The 12436-nt window shown below is 38.2% G+C and overlaps 1 protein-coding gene across 2 annotated transcripts in view; it reads left to right on the top strand.

The window, feature by feature from the left end:
• The window catches only part of Ppp4r3a (protein phosphatase 4 regulatory subunit 3A), a 43864-nt gene extending 34008 nt beyond the window's left edge, over nt 1-9856 (top strand). For both annotated transcript variants that reach the window (XM_004635137.3, XM_004635138.2), the window contains exons 11-15: nt 4568-4737; nt 5829-5971; nt 6915-7105; nt 7532-7758; nt 8602-9856. In XM_004635137.3, coding sequence (XP_004635194.1) covers nt 4568-4737; nt 5829-5971; nt 6915-7105; nt 7532-7758; nt 8602-8715 — 845 coding nt within the window. In that variant the 3' untranslated portion in view covers nt 8716-9856. The remainder of the gene's footprint in view (nt 1-4567; nt 4738-5828; nt 5972-6914; nt 7106-7531; nt 7759-8601) is intronic.
• The last annotated feature ends 2580 nt before the right edge of the window (nt 9857-12436 follow it).

Genomic DNA, 12436 nt, shown 5'->3' with positions numbered 1-12436 from the left:
AAAAAAAAACGAGCCTGAACTACATAGCAAGACCTTGTCTCATCACACACACCACGGCCCCCAAAGCAGGGCTTCCTGGCTCACATGTGACTCGGAAGGTTTGCCCCGTGGATCACACTGAAAAGTTTGTGGGCTCCTAAGCAAGAATTTCTTTTGTGGGGGGCTTGGGGTGGTACTGGGGTTGAACCCAGGACCTTGAGCAAAAGAAGCATACGCTCTACCACCGAGCTACATCTTCAGCCCTAGAAAAGCCTTTTAAAACAAGGTTTTGCTTAGTTGTGTACAGTTTTAAGTAGACTTTTACAGTGGTCTTAAAACTATAACTTTTTACAGTGAAATAATTGTGAATTGAAAATAGCTTAACCCCCAGTGTTCTTGGTCGTGGAGCACTCAGACTTTTCAGGTCTCCGTGTTTAGACTGTCCTCATTGGGAAGTTGGCAGGCCACGGTTAGGGGTGTCCTGGAAGCTCCATGAGAAGTATCTGTTGATAAGTAATTTTTGCCTTTTGGTTTTTACAGGTAAGTTGGGGTGTTTTGTTGTTTCTTCAAAGAATCATGGTTGAACAGTTTCCTTCAAATTTAACTTTCTAACAGGGTGATATTTGTTATGTTTCTTGACTTAAGATTTTTCAGGCTGAACTATGAACTGCATTATGTACTTGAGGTACATTTGGTCAGAGCATATTTTCTTTTTTCCAGCCTGTAGATTTTCAGCTCATTTGCTTTCTGCTGAATATCTAGGGTCTTTAATGTTACTTTAGAATCATTTTCAGCCAAAAGTAGTAGGTAGCATTTGCGGCATTAATTTAGACTAAGGACTGCTAAAAATAAGTGCATTATTTTATTTTTGCCTTGCCTTTTTTTTTTTTTTTTTTTTAATCCATGAACTCAACACATAAAAAAGAAATTTTAAAATCCTAGTCATGCTGGGTGTGGTGGCACATGCCTCTAATGTCAGCATTCAGGAGGCTGAGACGGGATGATGCTTGCTTTCAGCTCACGGCCAGCCTGGGCTACATAGTTCATTACACACAATATAGAAACTCTCTTGTAAAAAAGCCAAAAATGAAATCATATTCATATTCTTAATATATCAATCACAAAAGGAGGGCTCCAGGGTCATGTTAGGGAGAGTTCATAACTTAATTGTCCTTTAGTGTCAACATAGAGGTTTTTGTTTGAGCTAATAGTATTGAAAAACAATAAATGAGTAAGCTTAAGCAGTTCTATTTCAACAAGTAAATTAAACACTACTTGTTGGGACTATAGCTCAGTGGCACAAGCGCCTGCTTTGGTGAGCACAAGTTCCTGAGTTTGATTCCTAGTACAAAATAAAACATTACTGCTGTGTTTCATTGATTCTAAGATGTGCATCTTTACACATTTATTATCTCTCTGAAATCAAATTAGTCTTATAGTTAATGATATATTTAGTAGCCCTGTTTTTTAAATTTTGTTTTCTTAGTAAAGGTAGATTTTTTGCAATCAGTGGCATCTTAGATTTCATTAAAATGATGAGAAAATTAAGATGACTGATTCTTGGGCTCAGCTCCATGGGAATCACTTCATTAGGACAGGAGAGTCATAAAAGTCAAAATGTAACTTAAATTTTAAAAAACCAGTAATTTGGATTTGTCTTGGTCATAGACACAGGAGAGTGCCATTCTTGGCTGAATGCACACTTGAGGTATTATGTATCCAAGTATGCTGGTGTCATCTTGCTATAGGTAGGCCATGTGAGACCAGTGGGAGAAGGCAGGGTGTGCAGCTCAAAAGGAGGTTTTTTCCTTTAGTTTCGCCTTGTTATTTTGCTTGTGGTATTATAAAGAAACTTTGTCATAGTCCAGTGAGAACTGTGGAGAGACTCATTACAAGTAAATGAAAGTTTTTGTTGTTAGGCACTATGCTAGCAAAGTCTTAGTTACATTTTATTGCTAGTCAGACATGATAAACAGTCAGGTTGCATCATTAAACCTCTTTCTCAAATGGTTTCTTAGTGAGCCAGTCTTCCAGGTTTGAGAGAAGATATCAGTCATTAGGAACAAGGACTGGTTTTATAGTATTTTTCTCAAGGATTTTTAAGAACTGAATGTAAATTTGGGAAAATTAAGTTATTTGTGGTTCTTCTCAGAAAAGTTAACATTGAAAAAATACTAGGTGTAGCATTTTTAAAAGGACATCGTACCTACTTAAGTTTAGATGTGTATATGTAAGTTTATAAAATGATTCAGTATACAGAAATTGAGCACTTTTATCTTTTGCTTAATTAGTATACTTTACATAAAGACAAGAAAGCAAATATGTACATAAGACAGTCCTCTCTAAACTGAATCTTTGTAAGATGGATACTAGTTCAGTCAGTCTTGTTCCTTAGCCCTTTCAAGATTCTTGGATATTATGTAGTAGTCCATTAAGCCTCATCCTTTTTTTTTTTTTTTAAACATTGTCTGATTCTTTTATTTTGTTGATGGTGGTGGTGGTGTTACAAATATGGAAATTGGGCCAGGGAGATAGCCTAGTAGCATAAGCAGTGGCCTGGCAAGTACAGGGTTCTGAGTTTAATCCCTGGTACAAAAAGAGAAAGAGAAAGAAATACAGAAAACTATAAAAATGAAATTTTGAAAGGCTTTGTTGTAGACTTTTATTTGACTGTCATTAATTACATGAGATAATTAACTTCACACAGTCTCCTGTTGTGTGAGATAAATTTTTTAAAAGAAAAGATTATTGATACTGAGGACAGGATATTTGTGGCATGGTCACAGTGGAAGCTAGCAATGTGAGTGAAAGCAGAATGCTCGTTACATTGAAAATGCTGCAGTTAATACCAATTTGGCCTATGCTGAAAGCTTCTCTGATCTTTTTTTGAATGACCTGACTTGATGGAACTCACTGTTAAAATTTTGAATGTAACTCTTCATACTATCTGTGTCAGCCGTTCCTTGGTAGGAGTTTCTTTGAGGACATGGGGGTTCCTCTGTGTGGCCTGATGTTAGTGATTTCCAGGAAGGGAGAAGTTTCTTTTTCACTTACCTAGCACTTGCATGCAGACCAGAGGGGTTGGTGAGTGTATGTTTGGTAGGACACAAGTCTCCATAAAGCCTGAAAGTTGGGGTACCAATTCTCAGAGCAGCAGCTCTTGCCTTATTACTGAGAGCTTAAAATTTGGCCTTTAGCATGAGATCTAACTTTTTTTATGCTATAAAGTGAAACTGTCACTAAATTCCTTAGGTAGTTGACAGTGAAAAAGCACTGAAGTCATTGTTTTAGAAAAATAAATCCTTATTAGGCTTTGACTTCATTTTGAAAGATGCCTCTTATTGTTTAAAATGTCTTCACCATGTTTGTTTTTTTAAAAAATTCAGTAACCTAAAAAACAAAATGCAGTTTTTAAAACCTACTTTGAAATTCCCTGCCCAGAGTGTTTCTTTAGAAAGATCCACTCTTAAATAAGTTGGATTGTTACGGCAGTTTCTGATCAACTGTACTTAATTGGGCATTCACTTGTGGACCTCTTTTCTGCCAACTAAAGAAAAATTGAGCTGCTTTACTCCTCTGCCTTCCCACCCAGAAACCGTGTCAGCATGGTTGCCTGGCTGCCCGCTCATGAAGGACTTGATTAATAACAAGTTGGCAGTTAACGAGCCACTTCCATGAACTCCAAAGAAACCATAATACAAACACAATATTTAATCTTGCCAACCGAAGACGATGTGACTGCATGAAGTGAGTATGCTTTTTTGAACTGTTTACAATAGCTGGGGCATTAACTTACTGATAATTCCACGTAGGTAAATTAGGGCTTTGTTGAAGTCGAGCTGTCTGAGTATATTTGGATCTTGACGAATGGTGACTTAAGTAACACTCCGTACCTCAAGATGCAAATATACCTTTTAATCTGTAAGTTAAAGCCTGATTAATTACAAAAAGGAAAACTAGGAAAAACTTAAAAAGCATACTCGCTATAATAAGAATAGAGGACTACATTTTAAACTACATCCTCTAAATTTATTTCTAAAATATGGGAAGGCAAATTTTGGGCCACACAGATTTTTGTGGGTTTATAGCATTTCTGTAACCACATCCACAAATAAGGCAAAGTTCATCAACTATGATGCAAAACAACAAAAGAGTGTCCAAAATTATTGAAGATTATTCTACAGTGGATTGCCCTTAAAAACATACCGATTTTTCTGTTGCTTTATAAATGTAAATGACAGAATGTTCAGAATTTTTTCATCTTAAGTAGAATGAGGGGTGATAGGTTAATTCATATGTCTTAGCTCTTATTTGAGATGTAAATTAACTTCTTGGGTATTAAGTGCTTCGTTTCCAGAATTTTTCTGGCTTTCTAAGACTTGTGTTCTATGGTGACATACACTACTTACAGAATATACTTTCTGGTAATGCTTTTAGAACCCTTTAGGTTTATATTTCTAGAAGTCCTAACACAGCTGTGTATAAAAATTTACTGATATTTGTTAATAATCAGGTGGTGTGGTTTTGGTAAGTCTAAAATATGGAAGTGTGGTATATGGTTTCAAACAACAATGCCTCTGTGTTTCAGGTGCCCTTCGTTTTAAGAGAAAAATTATTGGATTAAAAGATGAGTTTTATAACCGCTACATAATGAAAAGTTTTTTGTTTGAACCTGTAGTCAAAGCATTTCTCAACAATGGATCCCGCTACAATCTGATGAACTCAGCCATAATAGAAATGTTCGAATTTATTAGAGTGGTAGGTTCTGTATTTTTTTAATTAGAATTTTTGGTCTTAATTGAGGAAAATATGCATTACTGGTTTGAGATTATTGTATTTGAGGAAAATGTCTTAAAAGAAAGGCAAGGTTACCACACAAGTTTGTGAGAGATTATTTCTTAGTAATCATAGTATAGCGTGAAAATTGACTTAACACTGCCACGGGAAGTTGAGAAAATTACCTGCAGTTGACAGGTAAACATTTGAGCATTTTTCTTTCACATTTCTAAAGAACAATTTCATAATAAACTTTGATTTTTTAGTGTAGTGAACTATGCTTACTAAGTGGACAAAATTATCTCTGCTAATGCCATTTTTTAGAATTGCGATAAAATATACATAACAAAATTTGCCATTTTGAACTTTGTGTGTGTGTGTCTTTGAGACAGGGTCTCACTATGCAGTTCAGGCTGGCCTTAAGCTCACTTTGAAGCTAAGGCTGGTCTTGAATGATCCTCCTGCCTCTGCCTCCGGAGTGCTGGGATCACAGGTGTGTGCCACCACACCTAGTGTCCTAAACATTTTTAAATGTTATCTCAGTTACTCTTCTCTCGTTGGTAGGACAAAATTCCCAACACCCAGAATTAAGGAAGCGAAGCTTTAGTTAGCTCACAGTTAGTGGAGGTTTCAGTCCATACGCAACTGGCTCCAATGCCTTCATGTTGTTGTGCAACCAGACTTTGTGGCATATTTTTTAAATGCACATGCCCTAGTCTGGGATGTAGCTCGGTGAGTGTTGAGGTTACAGGTTTGCATTATCACCCCTGGTTTCCTAACATTAATACAGCAGTTGCCTAGCATGTGTCAGGTCCTGGGTTTGATCCTCAGCACCAAATAATAATAATAACAATAACGAAAGGAAACATGCTCAGACTTAGGGAATCAGAATCATCTAGGAAGAAACCTGGACATTTACTTTGAAAAGACCATTAGGTGGTTCTGAAGTGTACCAAAAGTTAGAGATTGTGGAAATAGCCAGTGTGTTACTATATCTGGTGAATTTACTACACTAAATTTTTACCTTGCTAAAATGGTATTTTCATATCATTTCATCAATTTTTTTTCTGTAGGAAGATATTAAATCATTAACTGCTCATGTAATTGAAAATTATTGGAAAGCACTGGAAGACGTAGATTATGTACAGACATTTAAGGGATTAAAACTACGATTCGAACAACAAAGAGAAAGGCAAGACAACCCCAAACTCGACAGGTAAATTGCAAAGATTTGAACCTGTTCTTTATTCAGCAACACGTTGTGTAGTGCTGTTTTTATTTGGCCTTTGGCTTAGCAGAGAAATAAGAAATAGGCAGGTAGTATGCAGAAGATGTAGGTTTTTCCTGAAGGCATAGATAAATGCTAGTGTGATCTGCAGCCACCAGTGCACACCTAGTTGGTCGTGAGGCTCTGAGCATTTAGGATTAAGTCAGAATATTATAGTACTTGTTTTGAATTACATCTCAGTCTTTAAAAATCTCAGACATTTTTCATATTTTTAGTGTATTTTCAAATTTGTAAACTTGTGTATTCCTTACTTGTTTGCCAGTACGGGGCTTGAACTCAAGGCCTCTCAACTACATCCCTAACCTTCTTTCTTTTTATTTATTTATTTATTTATTTTTTTGGAGGCGGGGTACTGGGGACTGAACTCAGGATCTTGTGCTGGCCAAGCAGGCACCTAAGCCACTGAGCTATCTCCCCAGCCCTATTTTTTATTTTTGAGACAGGGTCTTATTAACATGACCAGTCTGGGCTTAAACTTGGGGGCGACATTTCTGCTCAACCTCCTAGAGTGCTGAGATTACAGGCCTGCATCATCACGCCTGGTGTTTGTTTGTTTGTTTGTTTGTTTGTTTGTTTGTTTGGTGGAACTGGGGATTGAACTCAGGCCCTTGTGCTTGCCAGGGAAGCACTTATTCTACTGAGTCATCTCCCAGCCCCAACACGCCTGGTTTTCTAACATTAGTAACAGATTTGTAACTTTACTTTATGATATGAAGTTTAGTTCTAGTGTATACTAGATAGATATAGTGGGTGTGTTTTTTAATTACATGTTTGTCGAGGCTTCTACATATATACATCAGTTTATCCTAATTAACATGAAGACTATCTTAAACAAGAATAGATATATTTGTTTTCTTTTCTTTTTCAATAGCATGCGTTCCATTTTAAGGAATCATAGATACCGACGAGATGCCAGAACACTAGAAGATGAAGAAGAGATGTGGTTTAACACAGATGAGGATGACATGGAAGATGGGGAACCTGTAGTATCTCCATCTGACAAAACTAAAAATGATGATGATATTATGGATCCAATAAGTAAATTCATGGAGAGGAAGAAATGTAGGTTGAAACAATTTTTCTCCAGGGTTTTTTGTTTCTTGACAAAATGATAAGCAGCATCTACCTGGTGTACTGACAGTGCGAAGACTGTTGCATTATAGGGCATGGCTGAATGCTGTGCTGTGTTGTGAAGGTGTAAACTGTGTTTTCTTGAGTTGAATGAATAAGGAGAAGTATTTCAGGGAGGTTGGGGTGCTGAGAGTGACACTGGAGGTTGTTCCCTCTGCAGTGTAAAATTCAGTAGGTAGTGGCACCTAGTAGTTTCTTAGACTTGTAAATAAACTGAAACTAAAGACCCCTTCAGAAGAGGACTAAGCTGGTAGTCATATTTTCTGGTTATGTTATGTGTCACCTCGTTTTAAGAGATTTTTTTTTAAAGAATGTCTAAGTATGCATGACAATTATTGACCATATTGTCATTTTTAGTGAAAGAAAGTGAAGAAAAGGAGGTGCTTTTGAAAACAAATCTTTCTGGACGGCAGAGCCCAAGCTTCAAGCTTTCCCTGTCCAGTGGAACAAAGACTAACCTCACCAGCCAGTCACCTGCAGCAAACCTGCCTGGTTCTCCGGGCTCCCCTGGGTCCCCAGGGTCTCCGGGCTCTCCTGGATCCGTCCCTAAGAGCACATCTCAGACGGCAGCTATCACCACAAAGGTATGTCTTACACTGGGATTTCCGCTGTTCCCTGGCTGATCTAAGTGGACTCTGTTGTTACAGCTGAGGCTGCTCCTGCTACTTCTTTTGACACCAGTTAAATATTCATGAGTCAGAAAATGAGTTGTCCCTACCACCGCCACCTGAAAGTTCCTTAGGACCAGTGGCAAAGTCTGAATTTGTTTTGTGTTGTTAAGACAGGGTTTTGCCATGTAGTTTGGCCATGAATTTGCCATGTAATCCAGGGTGACAACTATCTAGTAACACTAACTTCAATTTCATGTAAAAAAGGAACAAAATTTGAGTACTAAAAAGCTTAAAAAAAAAAAAAAATCAGAATAAAACCAATTCTTCAAACTGCCATTATACTACCCTTTATTTTATTTTTATTTTGAGACATAGATACTTATTAAGCTAGAAGTTGGCAGCCTGGAATTTGAGAATCTTTGATTTAAACCGAAATATAATGCACATCCAATCTGTTCTTTTGAGTAAGAAGGAAACTCCTTAGGGCCAGGAAGTGAATCTGAGGCACTTGCTGAAGTGAGGGTCAGGCTGAGCATGCACTGAGCAAGAAGCCGCGTCCGCACTTGGCTAATGGACTGGGTGGGTTCTATTTATTTTTTTTTTACAGTTTTTATTTTAACTTCAGGTAATAACTTAAAATATTTCTCTTACTATTAAAAGTGTTTCTTGGAAATACATAAATAATTTCAGTTGCAGACAACGCCACTGCCCAGAAATAACTATTCAGGTAGAAGATATTCTCCAACTTTAACATAGAGGTATTTTTAAATGTAGCATTTCATTTTCTGTTTTGTGAATAATCCTCCTTTCTGACAGGGCGGCCTTGTGGGCCTGGTAGATTACCCTGATGATGATGAGGATGATGATGAGGATGAGGACAAGGAAGAGGCGCCGCCAGTGTCAAAGAAAGCAAAATTCGAGTCGTCATAATGGCACCTGCCTGTGGTTAGCACCTGGTGACAAAACTGGTTCTCTACCCCTCCCCCATACAAAATCCACAGCAGAGCGCAGTGGTCTCTCGTGAAGGACTGACACGCTCAGCTTCGCACGCTCGGCTTCTGCTCATCAAGTGCCAATTCAGTGGAGCAGGAGGAGGGGACACCGCGTGTTTAGGGGAAGGACTTCCGCCTTGAGCTCTCCAGCCTGGACCACACATTGCCCTTTTCTCAGGGAAGGAAACGGAAACAAAAAGCCAACAGGGCAGGGATTTTGTAAGTGGAACTCTGGATGGACTGGTCAGTTGCTACAATCAAAACATGCTTTCTTGGACCATGTTTGAGACAGGAGAATGGGCCTTTCTGCCCCAGTTCTTCACTAGTTAAGAATGCCAGCAGTTTCTTTGTATAAAAGAGACCTGCCTTTAAAATCATACATTCTGAACATTTTAGTCAAGTGACAGCAGATTTGGAAAACCTCTGTGGGGGAGGGGCAAGTATGAAGTTCCCTCTTTTTTTATCTGTTCCCTTTGCCCTTCAGACTGCAGATTTTTTTTAAGTGGGGACTTGTCCTACTTGATTAAAGATTGAGTGGAATTCTAGATGTGGTCATTTGTGTCATAATTTTTTTGTTTGTTTGACTTTGTTTTTGATTTTTTTTTCCTCCCCTGAGTGTATGCTTAGTTGTTGAATATATATATATATTTGGGACCATTAAAACAGTTTTGATGTAATATAACCTAACGTTGTGCTGGTACCTGTTTTACCATGTGTAATTTTTGTTCTACATCACAGTTCTTAATTTGTTTAGAGTTTTATGAAAGATGGTATAGTTTTTATTGACAAGAGCAAAGTAATCTTACAACTATGTGCATACAAAAGCAATACTATTTTGTGACTAAATATTTTATATTAAAATTTACATCAGCAACTGTCTTGAGATTTCAGGGAAATAGAGTAGAATTTAAAACTTCGACAGTTTTGTTAAACCTAGAAACATGAAATAAGTATTCCAAAGAGATTCTGAAATTTCATATCTTGGAAATGACAGTACATTAAATCAAAATTGAGGATGGATGATTTAAAAATAACATTTGACTTTTGAATAATAAAAGAAAAGTAAAGAGTAAGAGAAATTGCTTTAGTTGTATGTTTCTTTTCTTTTACTTCCTTTGGAATACCAGTTTGAGTTGTAATTGGTGGTTCATAAATATAAATACCTGAGAACCATCGGATGCTACCTTATTAAAAACAGTATTTGGGGGACTGGGATATGTGGCTCAGTACTAGAGCCCTTGCCTAACATGTGCAAGGCCCTGGACTCAACTTCCAGTATCTAGGCCCTTGGAGTTAAGCTTAGTTGTAAAGCACCCACCATTTCCAACACTGCAAAAAACAAACCCTAACACCAAAAGTATTTTAAATGGATTCTTTTTATTATATTCAGTGTGATAAAAAAAACTTCCAAGGAAATATAAGTACCCCAGTTCAGTACCCTTTTTGAGATGAATTTAGAAGTTACTGAAGAATATATTTGCAAATGTGAATAAAACATAATCCGGGAGAGGATACTATTTTAAGAAGAGACTCTTGAGTGTCTTGGAATATTCCTGTGTGCTTCTAAGCTTCTCTGCTTGTTTCTTAGTAAATAATAAACCTAGCATAATTAACTGAGAGTTTGTATATTTTGATGAGTTACACAGCTGAGTCACAGATTTCAGGCTAGTAAGTGGAGTTATAGCTAGGCATGGTGGCTCCTGTAATCTCAGCGCTCTTATGGCTGAGGCAGGAGGATCATCACAGCTTTGAGGCCAGCCTGCACTACATAGTAAAACCTTGTGTCAAAACAGGGAGAAAAAATGAAGTTAATCAACTTCATCTTGTCAATAAGGAAAAAACTGGATCTGAGTTGTTACCTAGGAAGTTCCATGTCAGGTAATGATTGTGTCTTAAACGTACAGTTTAAAGTGACCTTTCTGACTGAACCTGAAAATACTCTGGTGGTCTGAGGATTCTGGATAAAGGTGCCAGCACTCAGGAGGCTAAGGCGTGAGGATCTCTGCAGGCTTGGGGCCAGCCTGGTCTACACAATAAGAACCTGCCTCAAAAGCAAACTTAAAAATTTTAAATGGATAAAGGAAAGAACATCACCTGCCTTCAAAAAAGAGACTACTGGCCTTTCACAGATAAGAGGTGACTTTCCATTGAAGGAGTCTTCATTTCCTTATTAGTGGGTTTTTTTAAAATTATGGTTTAAGTAGAAACTTGACACAATATTGGTTTAGTATCACTAGAAAAGTCTGAAATAGGTTATCCTGTGAAAGAATTCTGTTAACCAGGGGCTGGGGAGATGGCTCAGGAGAATAAGCGCTTGCCTGGCGAGTGGAAGGGTCTGAGTTCGATCCTTCATTCTGCCAAAAAAAAAACATTTGGGGCTGGGGAGTTGGCTCAGTGGCATAAGCGCTTCCCTGGCAAGTGCAAGCGCATGAGTTCAATCCCCAGTTCTGCCAAAAAAAAACACCTGTTAATAAGAAATGCAAGCCTTGAGTTGACACTGTCCCATCACATGCTAAGAACTAAGCTGTGGACCTCATGCCTACAAAGCACACTTATCTACTCTCCTAGCCCAGAAGTTTACACTGTTCATCATAAGTACTATTTTGGTAATTGGTATAAATGTAGTTATGAACTGTTTTCTACTTACTGATACCAGTTGGTTCTGGACTGGGGAGAGAGCAGCTCACAGGTCTAAGCGCACAAGGTCCCAAGTTCCATCCCTGGTACCGCATGCCATGCTGTCCCCGAAACCAGGCATGGTGGCACATGCCTGTAATCCCAGAACTGGGAGGGCTGAGACAGAAGGATCACTATGAGTCGGAACCATGTAGTGAGACCCTGTATCTAATTTTTAAAAACAAACCAATTGGTTCTTCATTTCTAAGTGTTTAAGATGAGGGACATGGGAGAATAATTGCTAGGAAGTTAGAGCCCTGAGTTCAGGCCCTGACACTGCCCTCCAATGTTTTTTTAAACATACCGAGTGATAACCCAGTAGTTTTTGACAAAAAGATAATTATTTCAGGAAACACTTTGACATCCTCTCATCCAAAAACACTAGCCTGGCATTTTTTAATAGAATGAGGTCTTACACCTTTTCCTTGGCCAGCTGTACTTAGAACCTGCAAGTAGTTTTTCCCAGAGCTCCAATTTGCAATTCAGTGTTAGTGACTTTGGCAATGAAGAAACAGCAGAGGGAAACATTTTTTACTATTTTTAACCTATTTAGGCAATAGTCCATAAGGTTTGCAAGATTAGAACAGCAACAAATTGAAACTGGAAAATTTCAGTGAAAAATTCAAGGTTGTCTGCAGGTTCTAGGGATGACTATGAAGAAAGAACAATGTCAAAATCTCAGCAGGGGGGCCGGGGAGATGACTCAGTGGAATAAGCGCTTCCATGGCAAGCACAAGGGTCTGAGTTCAATCCCTGGTTCCAAAAAAAAAAAAAAAAAATCTCAGCAGGTATGGTGGCACCCGCAGTAATCTCAGCACTCTGGGAGCTGAAGCAGGAGAATTATCAATTTGATCCCAGTCTGGGCAACTTAGTGATGTAGCAAAACCCTGACAAATGAAAGGTCCTGTGATGTAGCTTGGTGTGAGGCCCTGGGCGGCTCAATCCCCAGTACCACTAGGAGAATTTAGGACTTTCAATTTTTG

Source organism: Octodon degus, unplaced genomic scaffold (assembly GCF_000260255.1).
Source record: "Octodon degus isolate 3935 unplaced genomic scaffold, OctDeg1.0 scaffold00070, whole genome shotgun sequence".
In the NCBI taxonomy this organism is placed as follows: domain Eukaryota; kingdom Metazoa; phylum Chordata; class Mammalia; order Rodentia; family Octodontidae; genus Octodon; species Octodon degus.
Note: the sequence above shows the minus strand (reverse complement) of the source record. Positions and strands in the feature narration are given on the sequence as shown.